We start from the raw sequence: 25,846 nt of genomic DNA, 5'->3' as shown, positions 1-25,846 counted from the left end.
CACCCATCCAACTCCTCTCTCATCTATTTACCTACCCTAAGAACCGAGTGGCCAAGCAGGGGAGACTGCTTCCATCAGCTCTGACACTCAGGGGTGAATGAAGAATTCCTCACCTGCCCTAGACACACAAGGCCCCGGGTGATCCTACAGCTGGCTTCCACACACGGGGAGCTATTACCAACTGCTTTTGTGGGGAGGGGGGCAGAAAAATGGAGAACGTGAAAAGTTTCAAAGCTTCTCGAAGACTGGTTCCAAAGAGTGGAGCTTCAGTGTGAAACCAGCCCACCGTGGACAGAGGTGTGTTGCCTGAGTGGGGGAAGGGCTGTGGCTGTGCGTTTTTAGGAAGAGGGAGGGGTGGTATGGGAATCAAAATATCCAAGTCTTCTGAAGACTACTTTGGGTCCTGGGATGATGGGGCCTCCCTCGACCTCTGGAAAAGAGGGCAAGACTCTGGATTTCCTGGCTGAGCGCTGAGACCCAACCCTCAACGACGCAGCCAGGACGAACCACCAGAGGGCTCAGCTGTCGCAGCCCCACCTCAGCCCCACCCGAAGCTGCAGTTCTTCTGAAGGGCCTGGCCTCACCTCCGGGCCTATGCCGTTTCCTCCACCTGGAACACCCTCTCCATCCTTGAGGACTCTGTTCAAATCGCACCTCTTCTGAGAAGCCTTTTCTTCCCACCCCAGAGTGAGTTTGGGATCTGCCCAGGCCCCTGAGCTTATGCTGAAAGCACCTAGTTGCTCCGCATACGATTTTGTCGTGGCCAATTGATTTGTTTGCTCGCGCTGCAGTGTGCGCACCCAGAGGGCCAGGACGCGTTCTGTCCACCTGTGGGGTCCCAGAAAGGACTGCGTGCTTAGGAAGCATTTGTGGAACAAATGAGCAAAGTTGTGAAATAACATGTGCCACGCCCTCTATGAGGGCAGAAGGGACAAAGAGAAGTCATCCCACGGTGACTAGGGATCCTGGATCCCCACCACCCAACACAGGGCCCAGCGCAGAGCGAGTGCCTAATAAGCACTGAACTTTCATCATGATTCCCACTGCTGCTGAGAGACTGTTGAATAAAGGAATGGAGAAACAACTGGACCAGCTGGTGCTGGGAGCTCCGGGCTCCAGGCAGGGTCCCCGCTGGGGCTCCAGGACCCGTGCTGATAAGACCAGAGGGCCTTGCTCCCAGTGCTTCGGGAGACCTGGGCGTTCAGTATGTCCTCAGAGCAGCCACAGCGCTGGGCCCGGAAGCAGGCATTTGGCACGGAAACACCCGGGAGTAATGGGTGAGTCTGGTGGGGACAGAACAGGGGAGCCTCACAACAGGCAGAGGAGATTTCAGGCCAGAAGAGACAGCAGGGACTGAAGTCTTCTGAAGGGCACAGTCCCAAAGCACCTACCTCGGCTCAACTCCTCGTCTGTGCTCACGGAGAGGAAGGACCCTGGGTTTCTCCACCATCAAAATCATTCATTCCCTCTCACATGTGTCCCTCACCCACTCTGCCTGGCAAGTATAAGAGTCCTCGATGCTTAAATGGATGAATGAATGAATGAATGAGTGAAGGAAGTAAAGGCAAGAATGGAGCACGCCCCAGGAAGCTCCACGCGGAGGAAGCCCAGAGGACCCTACTGGACAAGGGAGACTGTGCCCCCCACCTCCTTGGCTGGAAGTCTCTAGAGGCCACGGCCACGGCCACGGCTGTCCAGACCGCTGCGGGGGGCAGTTCACGATCAAAGTGCTATTCCTCCGCGGGGCAGATGAATGAAGCAAGTTCACTGTGCTTGAAAGCACAGGAGCCTGCCTGGGCAGGACGACAGGGTACCCCCAAATGTCCCCCCTCAGTGGCAGGAAGAGGACCGGGCCCTGCCTCGTGGGGCAACAGGCTCCCGGGGAATCCCAGGGGAGTGGTCACAGGAGCTGCTGACCAAAGAGCCTGGGCGTTCACACGCACACACAGAGCGCGTATGCGCAGGCACGGACACGCATGTGAGGATATACACACAGACTTGCAAACATCCTACATACCTCGCCCCAACTCACCACCAACACGCAAGACCCTCACACACACCCACAACCCCTACACACAGCAACCCACTTGCTCCCTGTAACACAGACACATAAGTGCAACACCCCCAGAGAAGTGGAGACATCCTCATGGACCACAAGTTCAAGGAGCATCCCCAGTAACACACACGCTTTCAGTTCTCTCCCTGGAACCCTGACAGCCATCACACCCATCACTCCCCAATGCACCCACGGATGCACAAGCGACTTATGGCACAAGGGTGTGCACTGACCCTTGTGGACACACATGTAGACTCATAGGTATACACATGCACATTCACAGTCAGGCGTACACACACCTGCACACACACAGGTTCACCAGCACCAACACTCACTAAGGCACATGTATACCCATATGCCCCCACCCAAAGATGGCCCTTTGGGCCTTGCATGTGAGACCAGGGATGCCCAGGGTCTGGAGGAGCAGGCGCCCAGGCCAGGCTGTGGAACGCAGCACGGGGAGAGCAGGCGAGGACTCTCACTCTGTCTACCTCCTGCTGCCCCCCATCCTCCCCTCAACACCTCCTCTGGGTCCGTCTCCCTCTTGCTATCCCCCAAAGACCCCATCCTCCTCTGCAGGTTCAGCCCCCGCTAGGAGACGTAATTACAGAAAAATAGAACTTGGCATTCAAAGCACCTCCTCTGCATAAGCGCCTCCCCCGGGGCCCAGCCCAGGAGAGCCAACGCTGAACCCTGGCACCTAAGCCAGGGCTGCCTTCCCCAGCGTGGCCCGAGCAACCCCAGAGGGTCCCGGGGCAGGAAGAGAACATGCCTGAGGATGTGGAGAGGGAAAGGGAAGAAGAGGGGAAAGACAGCCACTGCCACTGAATTCCCGTATCATGATCGCAACTCACATTTACTGAGCACCTATCATGAGCCTACTACGTGCAGGCACTGTCTCTTCTGAATGACTCTGCAAGCTCCACTTTAGGGACGGAGAAAGTGGAGTGTCAAGAGGCTAAATCATTTGGTCAAAGCGTAGCGCCGGTGATCAGGAGAGCTGGGACTGGACCCCAGGCAGGCGCCCACCAGAGCCACTGTCTGAGCTGCCGTTCTTGGCTCCACGCCAAGACCACCCCACACAGCCCTGCTCTGGGTGACGGAAAGCTGTCACCTGAACAAGCCCGTGAACCTGGCTGTCTGTTTACCCTGCAGGAAGATGGAGTGTGAAAGCACCCAGTCTCCCTCCCCACCCCACGCCGGACGGGGCACCGTGGCAATTTGGTGAGTTGATGAGGGCCGGGGTCTGCCCACAAGGGGCTGGAATTGGGGTGATGTTGTTATTACCCGTAAACAGAGGGGGAGGCGGAAACCTCACCGCTTCGCTCCAGCCAACAGCAGCCTCGGCCCCATGGGAACCCAGTCCTCAGAGAGCTGGTTGCTATGGATACACTCCCTAGGGTCCAGGCCTGCCAGCCCCCAAGCCCCTGTGCAGCCCCCAGAGTCTGCTCTTGTATGTGTGAGCCCTGGGGGAGGGAGGGGTGGGCGAACAGACAGCTGGGCCCCTGCCCCCAGGCGTGCCCAGGCAGGGGGCGACGCCCCAGAGGCTGTGCCTCCGCTGGGGAGGTACCCGGGCTTTGTCTAGCTCCTTTCTGCAAATGGCCCATCTGCCCAGGCCTCTAGATGTGAGTTCCAGCTCCCTTCTCTCTCACAAGACCAGGAACAGGGAGAGGAAGGCCTTCCAGGCTCCCAGAAAACAAGCCCCCTCGGGTTCATAGTTCCGCACTCCCACGCACAGCTGTGCATCCTCGGGTACGTGGCTCCACCTTTCTGAGTCTGGGCCCCCTCTGTACCAAAGCCAGGGTCATGGCAAAGGTCCAGGGTGTTGCCATGGAAACAATATAAGAGTGGGTGCCCACACAGTAGGGGTTTTACGAAGTAGTACTTGATACAGGATCCCGCCTTCAATAGCCAAAGGCTCTGGGGACGCTAGAAGCAGCCCCATGGCCGGCAGGAGCCCCAGTGTGGGCAGGGATGGGGCTGGAGCACACCCGGGAGAAGGGTATGCAGGGGCCCGGCCATGCCACACTGTCCCACCGCATGAGCACCGGGCTGACCGCCCTGGACCCCACCCTTGCAACTAGGATGGGCTCCAGGGGTGCTAGCTGAAGGGCTGGTCAAGAGCTCGGGCTGGGGCACCACACACTCCCTGGGCTCCAATCCCTTCTCTGCTTCTTTAAACTGCGGGGCTCACAGCAAACTACCTAATTGCTCCTTGCCTCCTTTTCCTCATCTGTAAAGTGAGCGTTGTAAGGATTAAATAGATAGGAAGTGCCTGGGTGTGCCTGGTACATCCTTATTCCTCAATAAATGTGAGGTGTGATTATAAACGGGAAAACAACAAGTGTGGTTGCTACATGCCCAGCACGTCTTTACTCATTTAATCCTCAGGGCAAAACACTGAGGTCAGCAGGGAGACAGTCACAGTATTTGACAACTGAGCAGGAACACGCGCCGGCCAACCAGAGCAGAGGCTGGTTAGAAAAGCAGAACGACCGCCCGGTCCCTCGCAGGTGATGCCAGCTTTGGAAGTAGACACTATTGCAATTGCTATTACTAGCGGTACTGCTATTACCCTCTGGCTTTACAGGTGAGGACCGAAGCCCAGAGAGGTCAAATCATAAGTGGGTACTAGAAGGGGGAGATTTTAACGCAGGCCATCTGACTCCAGGGCCCAAATCCTCCCCAATCCACCCACACTGGCTGGCAGAAAGCTGAGGCTCAGGGGGACAGAGCTGGGCAGCCGTGACCGCACTGTGCTCAGGACCTCTGAAGGGTGACCACTGGACCCTTACCTAGAAGGCTTTGCTCAGTCATAAGGCCTTAAGAAAGTGGCCCATTTCTGACTCTCCTTGGCTGCCAGACACACCAGAAATAATGGGCGCTCAGGACAAATTTAATCAACCAATGAATCACCTCTAAAAGGAGCTCTCTGCTACAGACGGGGCTTTGAGGAGAGGCCTCAGGCCCCAGCTGGACACACAGCTCTATCCTCATTCAGACGTTTCCCTCTGCAGCTGGATGATCTTGGTCAGGGCCTCTGGCTCGCTGGCCTCTGTGGGGAGCTGGCCAGGAGACCCCTTAGGGGCCCCCACTGCAGATTCTCCCTTCAGCCTCTCCCGCCATCCTTCTCTCTCACTCTCTCTCCCCCTCAAAATCCCGGAGTTCCGGGCCCCAGTTCTGATCCCACAGTGAAACACCCTCAGCAGACATCCCTGTCTTCCAGCAGGAACCTGTGGCAGGTGGCCCTTCCCCAAATCCTGCCCCCCTGCCAGTGGTACCAGCAGTGGCCCTCCAGGGAAAGATACCCCCGAGATCTGCTTGGCATCTCCTCGGTCTGGAAACAGACAACACAGACTTGATGGGAACCCCCGGGCCCGTTCTGACACCTGAGGGTCATGCAGCCCCCAGGCCCACTGGCCGGTGCCCCTTGGTCACCATTCCCAGGGCCCATGTGGACCCACCAGTAGCTCAGACTTCCCCTGCCTCATCGAAACCCACTGGTTATGGGCCTGCGGCTCCCCCTGACCTCATAGCCCCCAAGGCAGGGACCGTTTCTGACTCTCCTTAGCTGTCAGGCACCCCCAAAATAAAGGGTGCACAGGACAATTTTGATCAATCATCAGTTAGTCATTAACGATAACAGTAACTGGAAACATTCCTAGGGCCTTCCATGTACCAGCAACTGCACTGGCTACAGTGATGCCGTTGATGGTAATAGTATCAGCTGGTGGTAACTGCTAGCGTGACCGGGCCCTAAGTGCCAGGTTCCAGGCCCTTTATGTGTATATTATCTCCATAAATTGTCAAAGGATCCCTAAATCTAAAGCCTAGAGAACAGAGTCACTTGCCCAAGAAGACCCAATAAGCGTGTGCATAAGTCCACCCCGCGATCAATGACCAAGACGACCAACCCTGAGGAAGCGCTCACTGCATCAGCCTTTTATCTACATTATGCCACGGGCCCCTCATAACAATTCTATGAAGTCGAGACAATTATTATTCCCATTTTACAGACGAGCCCTTGACAAATGAGGCCCAGGAAGATAAATGCCATGTCACACAGGAAGGGAAATGGCGACACTGGGGTTTGAACTCAGAGTCTACTGCAATCAGACGTGCTTAACCGCTGCACAACGGCGCTGCTTCTCTGGGCTACTAGAGGGAACGCCACCGGGCAACACAGAGCTCAGCACGGGGGCTCCTCTGGGCATGAGCGGAGCCCCAAGGAGCAAGGTCCAGGCTCGGGTAGGCTGCACTTACCCGGGGCACTGGCGACGTCTGGGCGCCTTTCCGGGGCCCACTGGTCTCTGGAGTGAGGTCACGGTGGTCCACCTGCATGTGGCTCTCCAGGTCCTCGGCACTCTCGAACTTGACGCTGCACTCGGGGCAGCGGAGGCCGGCGCAGGGCCGGTCGGCAGGCTCGGGCGGGGCCAGGCCACCCACCTGTCCGTTGGAGCTGTGGGCCATGCAGCCGGCACAGAGGCCATAGGGGAGCCCGTTGACGTCGAGCTTCACCAGGTCCTGCTTGCTGCGAAACTCTTTGAGGCACAGGGCGCACTTGTACAGCTTCTGCAGCCCCTGGCCGTTGGGGGAGGACGCAGCCGAGCTGCCCGCCAGCTTCTGCATGTGGAAGGTGCCATGGATCTTGAGCTCGAGCGTGGAGGTGACCGTCTGCATGCAGACCACACAGCGGAAGCCTGTGAGGGAGTTGCGCAGGTCGGGGTGCATCTGGCAGTGCTCGATGAACTCCTCCTCGCTCTGCAGGGGCATCTTGCAGATGCGGCAGGTGCCCGTGTCCAGGCTCTTGCTGTGGGTCACCTTGTGCTCAGTGAGCGTCAGCAGCGAGGGGAAGCGCTCGCCACAGATGGGGCACATGTAGTGCTTGGCAGGGCCCCGGTGCGTCTGCAGGTGCTCCCGGAGGCCATTCTCCGAGAAGAAAGTCCGTGAGCACACGTTGCACTTGTGGCTGCCCTTGATGAACTCAGCCTTCTTCCGGGAGCCGTCGTCCTCGCCTGGCCGGATGTTGTGGTCCCGCAGCCTGTGGTTCTGCAGCAGCACCTCCATGGTGTAGGCCGCCCCGCAGATATCGCAGCCGTACATGGGTTCTGACGCGTCCACGTCATCCTCGCTCGCCTCGTGGCTGTTGGGCGCCTCGGGGTTCTTCAGCAGCATGCCCTGCAGGTCGGCCGGCTCGGCCTTCTTGGCGGTAGCCGGGGGCACCCCGTTGGCCGTGCCGTTCTCGGTGGCCGCGTCAAACACGCAGTGCTTCTCCCGCAGGTGCTTCTCCAGCAGGATGATGGCATGGAAGGCCTTGCTGCAGAACTTGCAGTTGTACTTCTTGCTGTGCGTAGTGATGTGGCACTGCAGCTCCACCTCGGTGCTGAACGTCTCCCCGCAGAAGATGCACTTGTGTGCCTTGGCCGGGTTGCCCAGGTGGCTGTGTTTGACGTGCACCTGCAGGTCGGCCTCCTTGCGGAAGTCCCAGTTGCAGGCCGTGCAGCGGTACATCTTCTTCTCGTTGCTGTGCTTCACCGCCAGGTGCACCTGGATGGACACCTTGGAGTCAAAGACCTCCTGACACAGGGTGCAGTGGTAGAGCACGAAGGTGTGCATGTCCAGCAGGTGCTTCTGCAGGTCGTCCACCGAGGAGAACTGCTTGTCGCAGCTCTCGCACACGTAGTGGGTCGACGTGGTCATGTAGTGCACCGTCAGGTGCTGCAGGAGGGATTCCTGGGAGTCGAAGTCCTCTTTGCACTGGGGGCACGCCTGCTTACGCAGCAGCAGCTCCAGGTGCAGCTTCAGGTGGGTCTGGAAGCTCTCGAAGTTGGAGAACTTGAGGTCGCACTGATTACAGGGATACTCGCCGTTGGAGATGGAGTTGGCGCTCACCGAGAGCCGCTGCCGCTTCGGGGACGACACCTCCACGTCAGATGAGACGGGGCTCTGCTCCGCCTTGGACTTCTTGCTGTGGGCCAGCGGGATGTTCTTGTGGTTCTCCTTGATGTGCTTGGTGAGCTTCAGGATGGAGCCGAAGATGGGCGAGTTGGTGCAGTAGGGGCAGGAATAGACCTCCATGAAGGACTGCGCAGGCTGCACGACCGGGGACTCCAGCTTGGCGCTGCCGACGCTGCAGTGGGCCTGCTGGATGTGCTCGGTGAGGGAGGACTCGGTCAGGAATCCCATGGAGCACTGGTTGCAGAAGAAGGCGTTACTGCCGTCGGGCGGGTTGGAGTTGGGGCCGCAGTGGGAGACGCGGATGTGCTCCTGCAGGCTGTTGATGTCGGCGAACATCTCGGGGCAGTAGTTGCAGTGGAAGGCGGAGATGTTACTGAACTGCATCACGGGGTAGGCGTGGTTCTTGTGCAGCTTGCGGACGTGCTCGTTGAGGTTGTAGAGGGTGGGCATGGAGTCTAGGCAGATCTGACACGTGTGGCTCTGCTGTGGCTTGTCCGCGTGGATGGTCTTCAGGTGGATCTCCAGCACGGCCAGGCTGTTAAAGTCCCGCTTGGAGCAATAGGGGCAGCTGTAGACCACCTTGGACCAGCCCTGCCCGTCATCCCGCATCTTCTTCTGGCCCCGCAGCGGTTTCAAGGTGGAGTCCGGCGTGGAGCCTCGCTCCACGGAGGCGCTGGAGTCTGGAGTGGCGCTGCTCATGGAGGCCACGCTGCCCAGCACGGGGTCAGGGCTGACGCTGTGGTTGCTGGAGTCGGGCTGCCGGTGGCTGTCCAGGTGGCAGTAGACGCCCTCCACCGAGGAGAACTGCTCGGGGCACATGGGGCACTTGTGTTTCTGGTTGGCGTGGGCTTGGTGGATGTGGGCGAGCAGCGCGTTCTCGTCGACGAAGACCTCGGGGCAGTGGATGCACTGCAGGTCGGCCTTCTCGGAGAGCTGGGGGTGGCGGGTGAGCACGTGCTTCTCCAGCTCCTCGGTCTGGCTGAAGGTGTCCTCGCAGTAGTCGCACATGAAGTCGTCCTTCTTGGCCTCCTTCTCCGACTTGGCCAGGTGCTCCTTGTTCTTCTTGTGGGCCTGCATGTGGCTCTGCAGCGAGCTGGTGGAGGAGAAGCCGCGCTTGCAGACGGTGCACTTGAAGGGCTTGCTGGAGCTGTGGGTCTTCAGGTGGATCTTCAGGTGGTCGCTGCGGGAGAAGGCCGCCTCGCACTCGTGGCAGTGGTACTTCTTGTCGCCCGTGTGCAGCTTGATGTGCCGGTCGCGGCTCCTCTTGTGCTTGAAGAGGCGGCTGCAGTAGGTGCACTTGAACGGCAGCTTGTCGCTGTGGATCTGCTCGTGCCTCTTCAAGTAGCTCAGGCGGATGAAGGACTTGTCGCAGAACTGGCAAGGGTACGGCAGGCCCGTGCCCCCTTCCTCCTCACCCAGGCCCAGGTCGCACCCATCTCCGATCATCTGCGTGGGGGACGCAACATCCTTGCTGGAGGGAGACGAGGCCACCCAGGAGAGTTGTGGGTCGTCGTCACCATCTGCAGAGGGAAGGCAGAAGAGAGATTAGAGGCAATTCCCAGGGCCGCGAGACACAAGGACAGAGCCAGCTTCTTGAAAGCTCGCGGGCTGAGGCTGTGCAGCTGGCCAACTGCTGCAGGGGGAGTGGGGGGAGGGAGTCTGGGGGGCCGGAAACAAGTGGACATGCGGGCCTTCCAGTCTGCAGAGGGGGTGGAAGAAGGGTGGCAGGATGAGCAGGGGACGTGCCTCTCCCCTGGGCAACACCTTCCTGGACCTCGCTGGATGCAGCACCCAGCCCCCCAACAGGAGGTGAGGTCTCAGTCACCTCCCTGATGGGGGGTGGGGGGGATGCAGCCTGGGAAAAAAGTCACCTGAAATGTCCTCAGAGACCATCAGTCCCACAGGCCCAAAGGAGGTAAGTCCCATCACTCAATCAAGACACGGGGGTTGACTCCCCCTCCAACCCCTAGTCTGTGGGGGAAATCCCACTGGTGTAATGGGACGTAAGCAAAACTCTGCAAGAAAATAAAATGCATTTTAATGAATTCGGCCACACCACATTCCGCGGGGAAGGGAGGACTGATAAAGCTGGAACTGCTGCTTCAGGTGCCCACAGACATATGAGGCGGAAGTTACAGGCACACGGTATCAGCCCCGAGAGCACACACGGGCGTAAACGAGGGGCACTTGAGAAGGGGCTGCAGGGTTCCCAGCCCAAACCATCCCAAGGGCGGTCGTTTTCTTTGTTCCCCCTCCACCCCTGGATTTGCCCCAAGTTCGCTCAGGACCCTGGGTGATGGCCTGACGGTGTGGTGATCAGAGATGGGGCCAGGACCCAGATAGCCACAGATCTCAGAGCCTAGTGGGCCCTTAAATCCCCTGTGGCGTGTGCGGACGGGGCCTGCACAGACACCCTATGTGGCCCGCCCTCCCCAGGGACAGGGGCCACCCCCGCACTAGGGGTTGGCCATTTCTGGAAAAAACAAAGGCAAACCGGACACAGCAAATTAAACCAGTGAAGTTTCCCAAGACACGGCGGGGGTTGAACCGAGCCAGCCTGAGCAGGGAGTGAATTCCATGGCTCAAGTTTCGCGTTGGGTGGATTTAAGACTTAATAATGAATGAAACGGACCGCAGGCTGCTACGGGCAGGGGAGAGACAAACAAAAGCTCAGACTCGACTGCACTGACCTTGCTCTTCTAACCCCCAAGGAAACAGACCACGGCCCCCGCCTCCCCGGCCCCCAGCCAAGCCAGCTTAGTCTTCAGAAAAGCCTCACAGGTGGAACCCAGAAATTCTTGGCCAGAGGCAGCCCAGACCCTCTAGAAGGGAAAGGCAGGGGGACCACATTCCGAGGTTGGGCAGGCACCGGCACACACACCTGCACGCATAAACACACACAGGTCACACGCCACTCCCACAACTCACATGTGAACTCCAACACACCAACACACACTCACACACATGCAGTCATACACACTCTTACCCACACACAATCACACACAGTCACATACTCTCACACACACACAAACATATCCATTCCCCTGCAATCACTCCCACATGCACACACAAGCTTGAACATACATGCACACTCACCTGCAGACACAGACACACACACCATCACGGAGGCACGGCTCAGCCCGGGGGCCCCATACCCCCAGGCTCTCCCAGCTGCCAACCCCAAGACTTGGAGAGACAAGCAAGGCCGGCTAAAGGGTCTTTCGGGGTCACTCAGAGCCTGCTCCTAGGGTCCACGCACCACCCTGGTGCCCGCCCGGGGCCTCTGGCCCCGACCGTGTGAAGATCTGCCTGACCCCAGCTGGCACCGCTGGCAGAGCTCTGCCTGGAAGGATGCCGCTCTCCAAAGCTCCCGGCCCAGAGTCCTGCATCTCCCAGCAGCCTCCCTGCCTCTGAAGCCCAGTCACCCAACCCAGAGCAGGGTGCCTCCCAAAGTGAGGGCGCCCGCTCCCCTGGGAGCCTCACATTACAGGGCCTTCGGATGGGAAGGACGCGGGGCTGCCAGCTCCTCAGATGAGATGCGGCGGGAGGCGCCCCGGCCCCTGCCGGGTAATTCCCAGCTCTTGCCAGCTGGGCTACGCGGGGCGCAGACAAAGGGACCCAAGGGAGGAGATGGCTGGAGCTGGGGCAGCTGAGGGATGTGCTCGGCCCCCACCCCCTGGCCGGGCTCCACCAGCTTTTTATTATTTTGATGTCTTAGCTCAGACTCACGCAAGCTGCCACAGAGCCCTTCCTGTGTACCTCTGCTAAGGGCTGTTCTAGCCACGAGGGAGGCGGGAACCAGGGCCCCTCCCACTGTACGGACGAGGAAACTGAGGCACAACCACAGTGACGTCCCCCAGGGAAGGACAGCACCAGGCCTGTCCACAGTCAGGCCCCTTGACACAGGTCAGTCGTACCAGACTACACCTGAGTAGGTGAGACCAGGAGAGGGACCCCCGTGTCAAGCTCCCATGCCGTCAGGGGCCGGCTCTCCTTTGAGCCCTGACAGGACCACCAGAATGGCCCATCGTCTGCATTGCAGGGAGGGGCCCCCGAGGCCCGGGAGGTACTGAGGCTGGCTGGAGCTCGCAGGGCCGACAAATGGAAGACAGGCCAGTTCATGGGTGAGGGGGGCAAGGAAGATGCCTTGCCAGAAAGACCAAGCCCGGACACGTCTTTCATTCACGTTGTCTGAGGATGAGAGCAGACACGTGCACTTGAACCCTGCTCCTCCATTCATCTGTCCACCCCACAAGCGTTCCTCTAAACTCTCAGAGTCAGCTCACACATCTGCAAACAGGGACGTGTTGTGAGGGGTGGATGAGAACACGTAATGTGAAGAAGCACTCTTATTCCATTTACATGAACTGTCCAGACCAGGCACATCTGTAGAGACAGAAAGCAGATTAGTGATTGCCTGAGGCCAGAGGAGGGAGCAGGGATTGACTGCAGATGGGCAAGAGGCATCCTTCTGAGATCATGGAAACGCCTGAAAGCTGGATTGCGGGGAGGACTGTACAGCTCTGTGAATTTACTTAAAAGTCACTGAATTGCTCACTTAAAACAAATGAATGTTATGGTATGCAAATTATACTTCAATAAAACTGACAAACAAAAGCACTATCTGGCCAGTAATAATAATTAGCACAAATGAGTACCACCAGTGCTAATAAAATTAGCAGCTACATCTAGTGAGCACGTCCCAAGTGCCTGCACTGTGCTAAGTGCTTCTATTACCACAATTAATCTCTTTTCATCCTCCCATTGGTAACATCCCATTTTTGAGATGGGGAAGCTGAGGCTCGGCGAGGTGAGTAACTTGCCCTGAGTCACACAGCCGGAGGCCCCAGTGGTGTCTGACCAGGATTGCGGGGTCTACTCTCACCCTGCTCCACCTGCAACCCCACCCAGTCTTTGAGAAGAAGAAGCCACCTGCCCAGCACCACAGTCCCCGAGGTTCATTGCGGGGCTGTCTGGCTGGCTTTATTTTTCTGCAAACAAGTCTCAAAACTAAAGCAAAGCACATTATTCTGGGAACAACAAACTGAGCAACTGCTGAGATTATAATCATCTGAATTGAAACGAAAATAAGGCTCCTTAAACTGAAAAGATCCAATCAGGGGAAATGGGCATGTTGACAAATAAAGACCCAACTCAGATTGCCCTGTTTAAAGCCTTTTACCTTAACAACGTTTAACCTTGACTACTGTCGCCCCATCCCCTCCAAATGCATTTTGTTTGGGGGGCACTTAGCTTACTCTTCCAGGAGCAGACTGGAGAGATGACTGGGACCAGCACACTCAGGATGGATGGGCAGGGAGGTCGGCAGATGAAGGGGGGGGTCCTTTTCTTACAGCGGCAACACTCCCCTCATGCTGACTGTTAGACATCACACAGTGCAGCCGGTGCAGCACACACCCTCAAGCAGATGTGCAGAAAGGGAAGGGGTGCAGAAACAGGATGAAGGCAACCCCAAGGTCCCCTTCAACTTGAATGTTTCAGAACTCAGGGAGAAGGTAGTTTCAAGGAAAGTCCAGCTCGACCAACCACCTTTTCATGTCCAAGTGAATGCTTTGATAGAGTCTACTATGTGCCAGGCACTCTTTTAAAAGCTTTACATGTGTTAACTCATTCAGTCCTCTCAAGAGCCCAATGAGATAGGCACTATTATTATTATTTAATATTTCCCTGATCAGGTGAGAAAACTGAGGCACAGAGAGGCTGAGTAACTCGCCTAAAGCCACACAGCTTGCAGGCAGGAGAGCCAGGATTCAAACCCAGTTAGTTGGTTCTGAGTCGGTGCTTTCACCCACCATGCTACCCTGCCTCTCTCCTTTGGGAGGGGCCACTGTCACATGAGAATATCAAGAGGGAAACCCAGTGACTAATGCCAGATCCTTGGCCTCCCCCTCCCGCTAGAATGAGTACAAAGAAATATAACAAAATAAATAGAAAAATCACTTTCAAAAAGGAAATTAAAGTCATTTCAAAAGGATTAATCCTGGGGCTTCCCTGGTGGCGCAGTGGTTGAGAGTCCGCCTGCTGATGCAGGGGACACGGGTTCGTGCCCAGGTTTGGGAAGATCCCACATGCCGCGGAGCGGCTGGGCCCGTGAGCCATGGCCGCTGAGCCTGCGCGTCCGGAGCCTGTGCTCCTCAACGGGAGAGGCCACAGCAGTGAGAGGCCCGCGTACCGCAAAAAAAAAAAAAAAAAAAAAAACAAAGGACTAATCCTGAAAAAAGGTCTGATAGGAAGTGGGTTATATGGGGCTTTTGCAGTCTGCTGCAGGAAGAGAATGAAATAAGCATAAAAGAGGGGAGGAATTTCGATAAAAACTCAATTATATAGAAAAAAGAACATTAACTGGGCTTCGGGATACATCAGTGGCAGAAAGAGTCAGATGGACCCCAAGCTCACATGGCCACACTTGGTGAATTCCACAGGCTGAGGCCACAGCCATGACAACGTGGCCTCAGACACACCTTGTCTGGGCAGAGCAGAGTGGCCACCACCCAGGACGGCTGGGACCCTCAGCTCCACGCTCCTCCAGTCACAGAGAATCCAGCTCGGGGCTGCCGAGGAAGTACCTGGATGCAGGAGAGAGAGTAGCTAGCCCACAGGCCCAGAGGAGTGAGCGGAAAGGGGGACCTTCCTGCAGCGAGGGGCACAGGCTGAGGAGGGAGGGAGCCCTCTGTCACTGAAGTTGTGCTAGAGGAATAAACGGCTCTGAAAAGAACAGTGAGGGGGAAGGTGTAAACAGCCAATGCCCAGGCAGCTCCAGGTTTCTAGGACATCCCTGGGATGGGCAGGTCCATTCAAGTGAATAAAAATGACCACCAGCCTCCAGAGGGGACAAAAGCTGAGCGGTCCCAGGAGTGAAGTTTCCAAGTCCACAAGTGCCCCCAGTGTGGGGTCCTGTGCACTCGAGTGCACCCCACCTGGGCGCTGCCCCATGGAGAGTCCAGACCGTGCACAGCAGGCAGACTTGGGACAAGCGAGGGGCCTGGGGGAGACACGCTGGGGCAGAGGAAAGAGCACTGGACAGAGAGTCCAGCAGGAGACCTGGCCCTCGGCTGCCCCCACGTAATATGGGAAGTTGGAATTTGAGCCTCAAGAGTCCCCTCTGGATGAATATAAAAGTCATTTTGGACAATATTCCAATCATCCAGATTGTTTCCATAATAGCCACAAAAAGGCTCGACGATTCCTCACGAAGCCCCAGAAGGTCTCCTTGCTATTCACCCAATTCCATGGGAAAATGAAAATTGCTATGGAGGCAAGTTCCCTCCCCACAAGACAAAGCTCTACGGGGCTCCAGGTAGAGCCTCCCCTCTGTCCCCGTTGGAAATTCCAGGAATGGGAATAACTGTGGCCCGACCCCAGACTCAGGAACCATCTACGCCAATCCCGCTTGATATAGAGGAAGAAGCTGAGGCCCAGAGAGAGAAGAAAACTTCCAGGGACGGTAAATTGTTAGTGGTCACCTCGAATACTGTGTTCAGGAGGATTCTGAGGCCCTATCTGGGCTCAGAAGAAATGAGTGCTGAAATCAATTGGTAATGTCTGCCACGAGCAGAGGAGTGCACAAGTGGAATGTTCAAAGAGCGGGAAGCAAATTGGAGGAGGAGGTCTCCTGATTCCCAGTGCTAGAGAAGAAGCTTTTAACCATCAGGTTTTCTCTTCCAAGAAGGGAACTGTGCATCCCCTCTGAAAAGGAGGCTTTAGGGCAGGATCACCAAAATCCTGTTGTTCAAGCAGAGACAACAGCATTTGACAGGTACTGTGGAGCTGTGTTGTAGTCTAGAGAGGGGTGTCCAGCCAGGGATAAGGGTCAGCAGGTCCAACTCTGCTGATGGTGAGGTCCACCCAAAGTGGGCACAAAGCAGCCCTGGGAGGGCAGATCAATGCTCCCCGGAGCCCGAGGTGACAAAAGCTGCAAGACATGAATGTGCTTCAGGACACACCACTGACTGCACTTCCCACAGAGGCAGCCAGAACCAGACAGGTGGCTTCCAGACATGAAACGATGCAAATTCAGCTGGAGCAACATCTGGGTGAATTGCTGATCTCTTCTTAGGAAACTTCAAATCTCTACCCATCTGTCTCCCTGTGCTCTCTGTAAACCTGGTGCAGCAGGGGGATCTGTGGGGAGCCTGGATCTGTGACGAACTCGGTCCCAGAGGCCACTCTGTTGCTGGGAGGGTGGGAGTGCTTCTGCCTCTGTGACATGGCTGGACTGGGCAATCTCTGAGGCCTTTTCCTGGGGCTGCTTCCAGTAAACTGTGGTGTGAGCTTCCTGAGAGGCCCAGCACAGTTAACCCCTGGACCAGAGTGGGGTCCTGGATCCCACGGTATGAAGGCCCAGTAGGAGACAGAGGCTGCCAGGCCAGAGCTCCCAGCTGGGTGGGGCATCCTCACTGTCTCCATGCCTACCAGGGACTCATCCAGACTCAAACTAGGCCCAGGGGGCCCCACCGACAAGAAGGCGACAAGAGTGCCTGCCCTGGTCCTTACCTCCTACCAGGTGACAAAGCTGGCCATCCATCCCAGAACACTCCGCAACTCAGTTATATGCACACATGTAGGATCGGTGCAAGGGGGAGGGGAGGAAAGAGGAAGTTAACGGGCCATCACTCATCTTATTTAACACAGACAGGGAAACAGAGGCCACAGAGCAGGAGCAGACAGATCCAGAACTAAACTCATAAAAACCACAGTAGTTACTATTTATGGAACATTCTCTATAAACCAGATCCTTTGCCAGCATTTTCTCGTTTGATTCTCACAATATCACTACGAGGTAGGTGTTGTTACATCCCCTTCTTTCTAACCGTGCAAACTGAGGCTCCAAGAAGGAAAGCAACTTTCTGAGCACGTGGAGTTAGCAAGTGGCAAATGTACCACTACCCCCACCCCAAATCCACTCACTAACCACTAGACTACACTGCCTCTCCAGGCCCTGAGTGCCGGTTCAGGGCCTGCCCCACTGCAGAAGCTGCTCAGTGCCAACCCCTACAACTCAAAGACAGCCAAGAAGAGGTCCTCATACTTTATGACCCCACCCGCCACAAAGACAAAGGCATGTCCCAAAGTGGGCAGAGTCGGTGGCTGGCTTTACCCAAGGTAAAGCTGGATTACCCGAGGCTGGCTCTGATGCCAAGCACCAATGAATGTAGCTGGTCTCTTGCCTCACTTGGTGGCAGGCAGAGCAGGATGCTTAAATAATCTGTGCAGAGGTTGTGGTAGGCAAGGTAATGCCCCCCCCCCACAACAAGATGTTCATATCCTAATCCCTAGAACCTAGGAATATGTTACATTACATGGCAAAGGTCAATTAAGGTTGCAGATAGAACTAAGGATGCCAATTAGATGACCTTCGGATAAAGAGATTATACTAAATTACCTGGGAGAGCCCAATGTAATCACAAGGCTCCTTAATGCAGATGAGAGAGGCAAAAGAGGAAGTCAGAGTGATACAATTGCTGGCTTCGAAGATGGAAGGGGGCCACAAGCCAAGGAATGTGGGCAGAATCTAAAAATGGGAAAGGCATGAAAACAGATTCTCTCCAGAGCCTTCAGAAAGGAGCACAGCCCTGCGGTTTTAGCCCAGTGAGATCCATGTCAGACTTCTGATTTACAGAATTATAATATAATAATTTGTTCTTGTTTTAAGCCGGTTAAGTCCATGATAATTTGTTACAGCAGCAATAGGAAACGAATACAGATATTGGTACCAGGAGAGGGGTGATGCTATTACAAATACCTGAAAAGTGCGGAAGTGGCTTTGGAATTGGGCAGTGGGCAGTGACTAGAAGAATTTTCAAGAGTGTGGTAGAAAAAACCTATATTACCTTTAAAAGATTATTCATAGAAAAACTGCCTCTGTTAGTGAAGACTCAAAAGGAAGTAAGGAGTACATTTGAGAAAACCTAAGTCACCGTAAAAAATACCTAAATCATCATGAACAAACGGATAAGAGAAACATGAACATTAAAGGCACTGATGGCGAGGGCTTAGAAGATGAGGAACTTGATATTGGAAACTGGAAGAAAGGGATACTTGTTATACAGTGCCAGGAAGCTTTAGGGAATCATGTCCCACAGTTATGTGGAAAACAGGACTAGTGATAGATAAAAGTGGATATTTAGCTGAGGGGATTTCCCAGCAACATATTGAAGGTATGGCCTGTTTTCTTCTTGCTGCTTGTAGTGGAGAGGAAAGAGATGGATTGAGAGAAGAACTGTTAAGCAAAAAGAACCAGGAATTGATGATTTTGGAAATTCTCAGCCTAACCAAATTGCAAAAGACATTATAATTAAGAGATTCACTATCAGCAAATCACACTCTAGGGAGAAGACTGAGAGTGTGACTATACATTTTGCTAATATCTCAGAAGAATCGAAAGGTTGGAACACTCAGTCACACAAAAGACTCTTTGAAGATATTAAGAATGTGACTCACATATCCTCTATGTCAAACCAGAGAGCATCTAGGAAATTTGGGGGCATTGCCCTGGAGCCATCCCAGAAGAAGCCAAAAGTAGAGATCAGATTATCTAGAAAAAAATCTATGTAGGGACCTCTTGTCTAACGGTATAGATCCCCCATGACATACACAGGAGACCCACAAGCTTCTTGAAAAGTTTATACCAGCAGAAACACTGCCAGCTTGGACCAAAAAGGAGATGGAAGAAGGCTGAGGAAGCCCCCCAAATTCTACAGGCAGGAAATAGGCTAATAAAATTACTCAGCTGCAAACATTGATAATTTCCATTTAAAAAAGGAAAAAAAAAAAAAGATAATTCAGAGGGCAAAGCCAGAGAGTAGAACTTTGAGCCCAGAGGGTGGTACCATGAGCCACAGTGGATGAGATCACTACTGGACTAGGGTCAGATTCTGGCACTGAATAAGCATAGGGATGTATGTAGAGGCAAGTACACCCATCCCCTCTTGTTCTTCCATTTTCCCAACTCTTGAGAGCGGGAATCTGATGAATTGGTCTCTAAGAGGCTTTGTAGCTCTAAGAGTCTGTGATCAACTAGTGATGGCTTCCCTGGGTACAGGAATGAGGAATGCCAGATAGTAGGTATCCCAGCTTCCTGCTGGACATCTCCCGGTTTGTGTTCTTTCCCTCGGCGCATGTTTGTTGAGTCTGCTCTACATGCCTGGACCTCTGAGGGTTGCAGAAGGTACCTAGCATTCTTAGGTTTCTCTGCTCTTGTCTGCCCAACCTCTCTGTCAATTAGTTACCATCTCAAGTTTCAACCCTAAACCAATGCTTTGCCACTTTGAAGCACTTTATTTTTGTTATTATTATTTTTTGCAGTACGCGGGCCTCTCACTGTTGTGGCCTCTCCCGTTGCGGAGCACAGGCTCCGGACGTGCAGGCTCAGAGGCCATGGCTCACGGGCCCAGCCGCTCCGTGGCATATGAGATCTTCCTGGACCGGGGCACGAACCCGTGTCCCCTGCATCGGCAGGCGGACTCTCAACCACTGCGCCACCAGGGAAGCACTTTAAAAGGAGGGGGAAAATCCTTTCATGTAAGCAGTAGTCAGTTGTGCATGTAGATATTTGATTTCCCTAAAGGGACATTTGAGGGTATGGTGTAAAGGTTGGAGGCCCAGCCCCTGAGAAATCAAGAGTCCACCCTGAGAAGAAAGGGGAAAAGGCAGCTGGGGGGTCTTTCCTCAGAGGCAGGCCAAGGAGCCTCCTAAAGGACACCAGGAGCTGACATGGCTCCACCTAAAATCTTGAATTAGAATTATGCTTTCAGTAAAAATAACAGCGATTTGTATTCACCCTTCCCTGCTCCAGGGAGCTTAGAGTGCCTTTGCAGCTATGATCTCATCATCACCAGTGAGGCCACAGACAGGGAAAGCAGGGATCATTCTTTCAGTTTGGGAATCAAAATTAAGCAGGTTGGGCGCGGGTGGTGCTCACGGGTCAACAGGCAGCATGAGGGTGGAGGCTGGCATGCAGAGGTCAGTGGCCCCAAACTGAGAGGAGGAGCTGGCCCTGGTGGGTAAAGGGTGGGGTCCTATTCTTTGACCCACCTCTAAGGGACACTTGGCACATATCCTTGAGGGCCCACAGACCTCCCAACAGACTGAAAGCCATGGCCCGGCATGCCTTTTTCTAGCTGTCTCTAGGGGCTGCTGAAATGCCACCTGACAGCCAACGACTGCCATCCGGGCCCTTAATAAACCTTCCAGGGAACCAAAACCATCAGCATTATTTTGAAGAGACTCCATCAGTCTCAAGGAGACATCAGCCACTGGGAGACAGCAGAACCGTATTTTGAGAGTATGGGCTCGCTTAGACTGAGCTGCCACTCATTGGCTGTGTGACGGTTGTCAAGTCACTGCACCTCTCTGAGCCCCCATTTCCTCAACCATAGGATGGGGATAATAAGAGTGTCTACCTTACAAAATGGGTCATGTGTATATGCTGCTAAGCATTCAATAAATGAAGGAGGTTACTAGTGGAACTTGTACTATTTTTCATTAATTGTAAATCCCATCAACTGTATGGCATTTAAAATTTTACACAGCATTTTCACACCCATTATCCCTTTGACGTTGGAGCAGCTCCTCATGGTTGAGGTAGTGGTGGTGGTTGTTATTTCCATATTACAAGCAAGCAGGGCGCCACACACCCAGGGATCCTGGGATGGAACCCAGCATCCCACCCAGCCTGTGTCCCTCTTTCACACTCAAAGGATCTGGGTTTACACAATAAGCTGCGTGGTCAACCCCACGGATGAGGAAACGGAACAGAGAGGTTAGATCAAACCCCGACGTCACAGAGCAGATGGTAAATGAAAAAGCTGGGACTGGACTCCCAGCGGGACTGAGAGAGATGATGACCTGAGCAGGGGGACAGAGATCACCGTGACTGTCCTCTCACCAGATGGTCTGGGGACCACCCAGTTATCAGTTATTTTGTAAAAATGCCAACATTTAGAAATCAAGAACACTCAATGTTTTTTAAAACATCCACTTCTGAGTTTTCTGGAAGGAGAAGGCAAAGACCTGGAGACACAGGACCTGCATTTGGTGCAGCCATGACAGACCAGAGCTGCCGCTCCCCGTTAGAACCGGGTGCTCACTCTCCTGTCTGTCCAGACCGACAGGGCCCCCTTCCTCACTATGAGGCGTCCTGGGCCCCAAAGGCACTTGTGTTTGCTTGGCAGCCGAGTCCAGCAGCTGGACTAAGGAGCCTTAGACTCCCAGCTCCGTCAAGTTAATGAACCTCCTCAGTTGTACAGAAGAAGAAACCTGCCTCCGTTTCCTCATCTGTAAAATGGCAATAATAATAATAGTCCCAATTATAGAGTTGCTATGCAGATGAAATAAGTGAATATTTGTAACAGGTTATATATGAGAAATGCTCTATTAGATAAAAATAGTCACTGGCTACTGGCTCCCAGCTCAACATAAGGTCACAGGGCAGAGAAAGGGAGAGAGAGACAGGCAAGAGAGGCAGGCAATGGCCGTGATGGTTTGAATGGGCACAAGACAGTGAGGGGTCCCACCTCCCTGAGTTCTGATTAACAACCAGGAAGGTCTAAGTTAAGGACAAGCAGTTACCCCCCTACAGAAGACGATTTTCTAAGCAAAAGACACTCAACCTGCATAAAGGCCCATCGGGCCCTTGCCATTTACAATCCCAGGACATCAGAGAGGAAAGAAGCCTACAAGAGCCCCCAGCCCAGCCCCCTCATCGTATAGACAGAAAACTCAGGCACCAGCGGCCTCGCTGGCGCTTGGACCCGGGTCTCCAGGCTCACGGTGGAGGGCGTGGGGGATGAGGCCTGACTCCCAGAGCACCCCTGCCCCTCACCCACTAGGCTGCCATCCCAAAGGGCTGCTGGACGCCCAGGACAGGAAGGGGACATCTGCCTTTCCCCTTGAAGCCTCTGACCCCACAGAACACACAGCCTGCCCGGCTACTCCATCCCTTAGACAAATTTACCTAGCACTGATACTGAAAATGCAATTGAGCTTGAGTTTTATTGCAGAAATTAAACACACCAGGAAAAAAAAAATAGAGCACTCGTCAACTCGCCCGAGAGCTGGCGGTGATCAAACTAGCTAAGGTGGAGTGTCACGATAGGCTCCTGCCAGGGAAGAAGGGCCCCAATATTCCCCCATGAGCCCCAAAGATGGGGCTCTTGTTACTAGCAGAGGGGCTCTGGAAGGCTTTTCCATCAGCCCCCTGGCCGGGCCCCCTGCACTCCCCAACCTCACCCCACCAGCCTCCCACCGTCGCGGCTGCAGAGAGTCTCCGAAGTCACCTCCATGAGCTTTCACGAAATGACACCACCAAGGGCTGGAGCAAAGGGCTCTCTGCTCGACTCGAGAGAAAGCAAGATGCTTTCAGGGTTGAATCACTGTTTTTCTTTCCTCCCTTTGGAGATCGGCAGAGCCCACATTCGGCCGTGTTCGTGGACCTGGGACTGGAAACAGCTGCGCTCTAATTACATGTAAAGTGTACCAAAACATCCTTTTTATCACAGACTGGAAATCTGTTAGCATCTGTCTCTCCTTTGTTTCTTCCACAAGATACAAGCTTGTTTCTACATTTTTCTCACCTGTAGCGGTGATTAAAATTCATTATAAATGAAAGGAGTGAACAGAGAAACAAGTTCCTCTGTGTACCCTTCTAAACTCAAATTAGAAACAGCTGTTTGCTAATTCATGCAGCGATGTTTTGTCGTGCTCTGTGAATCAATAATAACTCACCTTATTGCTGCAGAAATTTTTGGATAATCCATACATTTAATTCGGCGTTGGGATCTCCAGGCAGGAATGTGGTGGCAGAACATCCCAGCTGCCCTCAGGTGGGCACGAGGGGACTCTGGTTCACTCCCTGGTGACGTCCACGCTGCCCCGGCAAAGAACCCCAAACTCGGAGGTACCCAGCACCTCTACCCTAGACACGGGTCCTGGCAGGACCAGAAGGAAACCCCAAAACAGTCTCCTCATCTCCTCCCCTCCCTGGAACCAGCCAAAAAAAAAAAAAAAACCCAACTCTGATTAAACGCAAACCACATACATCCTCCAGCCACTGGAGGGAACAGCAAAATTAAACCTCTAATTGGTACGCAGAACAATTTAAAACTATCAAGTATAGGTGAAGCTTTTCTGTAAGAAAATACTCCTTTGATTAGGATTAAGTTTATTTGGATAGCATTCTTCCCTTCCCTACGTTATAGCTGCAGATGTCAGAGTTGCAGTCTGGAAGTCCTCGAATTTTCTGAGAAGTGTTCAGGCATCTCCTCGGCCAACTTCAGCGGAAAGAGTATGCGGCATCCAGAGCTGAAGCTCTGAAAGGGAGAGGATATTCCTTCTCCTTTGTGGGGAGGGAGGTGAGCAACACGTCCAGAGGCCCATACTGCCACCACAGCACGCCCGGCCTGATCAGCAGGGGCTCCTCCTTCAAGACACTGCCCCCAGGAAGCCTTCCCTGACTCCCTCTGCCACCACTGGTGCCCTTCCCTGACCTTGGGGGCACTGCCACTTTTTACCCTGCACTGTGGCACTTGGCATCACTGTCTATTTTGAGTCCTGGGGGAGCCCCTGTGTCCCCCCTCATTCTTTCAGGTCTGAAACATAGTCACACTGAGCCACTTTTTGAACCTCAGACTGGTATCACTGCCCACGGCCCAGTCCCACCCTGCAGCCACCAACCACAGAGGCCCCCGTGAGTGCCAGGCACGGTGCCAAGCGCCTCATAAGCTTGACCTCATTAAATCCCCACCTCCATCCTACGTGGTGCCCACCATCATTTTCCCCGTTTTACAGATCAGACACCTGAGACTCAGAGAGGGCAAGGGCCCCGAGTTTCACAGCAGGTAGTGGAAAGAGTCTGGAATGATCCCATATTTCTCCAGAAAGCCATCAAACTAAGGAGACAGCAGTCCAATGCGTCCAAGGGGTCTGCCTAGCACAGCTCACACTCATCTGCAGGGCTCTAGGGAGCTTTCCCTTGGGGGAGGCCCGGACAGCTCCCTCCCGGGCAGGCTCAGGGAAGTGTGAGCAGGGAGGTGCCACATGCTGGGAGGCAGGGGCACTCAAGTCGTGCTTTGAGGAAGGAGGAGGCTCTCCACTGACCCGCGTCCCCCAAACATGGGACGTGCACCATCATTAGAACCCACGGTGATTTAGGGGGCAGCCTAACACTGACGCACAAAGTGAGAAAGTTCGTGCCCCTTTGATTCCCTTTTCAGCCGTCAGGCAGAGGAGAAGGACTCCACCTGGTGCCGCGTCCTTAATTTCTCTCTAACGTTCCAACAGAGAGAGAATAGACCCCAAGGCTCAGGGTTTTCAGAATGCCAAAGCTCTGGCTGGAAGAACTTGAACGTGAGCTTTTCTTTGGGTCTGTTTTCAATTTACTTTTAAGGTCACTGCCTACTTACAGCAAATGATACTGATTTTCCATTGGCAGAATTAAGTAAATAAATTAAAGTACAAAAAGAGGACTTAAAGAAAAATACTAGGTAAATCATAGCACCAGTGATATGGAAATCCTGCAAAAATTATGGCAGAGGGATACAAATGACCAAAGCCTGGGACCTCCAGTGTAGAAGTGAGCGTGGAAGTTGGAAATCTCAGGAACAGCAGGCTGAAGCCTGCGTGGTCTCTCCAGGGCTTTGCCCTGCAATGATTTTCCAGCCCCAGCTCCTCCAGGGAGAAGACGTGAGAGACGGTGCCAGGTAGGGCCTGGGAGCTGAGGGTCAGGAATAGCCGTCCTAAGAGCCTGCTGCCACACCCGGCCCCGCTCAGCAGCCCTCCACCCCTCAGGCCATGCCCCCCAGTCCCCAGAGACCTGGCTTAGCTCTGCGCTCACAGCGATCAGGGCAGGTGCAGGGGGAGGTCACAGGCAGGGCATCTGGGCGAGGCCTGAGACAGATTCAGGAGGTCTCAGTGCCCCCCGAGGGAGGGAGGCCCCGGGAAGAATCAGAGCTCATCCACGCAGGAGCTGCCGCCTCCCCTCTAGGTCTGGTTGGCCCCAAGCAGAACACAGCAAAACCCACGGCACTGGGCCGGGGCCTCTCCCCGCGGGCTGGACCAGCACCTTGGTTCTGGGGCTGCTTCCAGCCCCAAGCAGCTGTGTGACCTTGGGAAAACCCCTGGCCTCCGGGCTCTCCTCAGCTCATTTACAGAACGCAGCTTGTATCCTGACTTTCTTACTGGAGGTGTGGACAGAGGAAGTATTCAATGAAGGTAAAGAATGTGAATAAATAACCAGATTCGTATTATAATTTTCACAAAACCCAGTATCAGAGAAAACCACATGGTGCTTCTAACCTAGAACTTGAAGCGTCTAACGTAGATCTTAAAGACATGGAAAGATGATTAATAAGTATGTTATATTTCGTATTAAATATGTACATACATGCCTATAACATATGGATAATAAATGACATTTATTATGTGCTAGACATTTCTTGTTTGCTCCATGTCACACGTTGTCTCATTTAATATTCACAACAGTCTGACGAGTTATTCTTGCCAGCCCCCATTCTGCAGATGAGAAAACTGAGGCTTACAAAGGTTAATTAACACTTCCAGGGTCCTACAGGTCAGAAATGGCCGAGCTGGGCTTTGAATATGGGTCACCTGACCTCACAGGCTGTGCTTTTAATCACCCTGAGATACTGTGTGTGCGAATCACCATATGGGAGTGAAGGAAACTGGGCGGGTGACACCTGCTCAGAAGCAAGAACATCCCCGCCCCCCGCCTCCGGAGCCAGCTTCCCTTAGAGCCCAGGCTGGATGCCCAATCAAGAACCCCGGGAGGATGTCAGGGTCGAGTCCTCATTTTCA

At 54.2% G+C, this 25,846-nt stretch overlaps 1 protein-coding gene across 6 annotated transcripts in view; it reads right to left on the bottom strand.

The window, feature by feature from the left end:
* Nucleotides 1–25,846, bottom strand: part of ZNF423 (zinc finger protein 423) — a 329,875-nt gene that overhangs the window by 129,616 nt on the left and 174,413 nt on the right. For all 6 annotated transcript variants that reach the window (XM_033845086.2, XM_073795610.1, XM_073795611.1 and 3 more), the window contains one exon: nucleotides 6,320–9,534. In XM_033845086.2, the coding sequence (XP_033700977.2) occupies nucleotides 6,320–9,534 (3,215 nt within the window). The remainder of the gene's footprint in view (nucleotides 1–6,319; nucleotides 9,535–25,846) is intronic.

Source organism: Tursiops truncatus, chromosome 19 (assembly GCF_011762595.2).
Source record: "Tursiops truncatus isolate mTurTru1 chromosome 19, mTurTru1.mat.Y, whole genome shotgun sequence".
Lineage (NCBI taxonomy): Eukaryota > Metazoa > Chordata > Mammalia > Artiodactyla > Delphinidae > Tursiops > Tursiops truncatus.
Note: the sequence above shows the minus strand (reverse complement) of the source record. Positions and strands in the feature narration are given on the sequence as shown.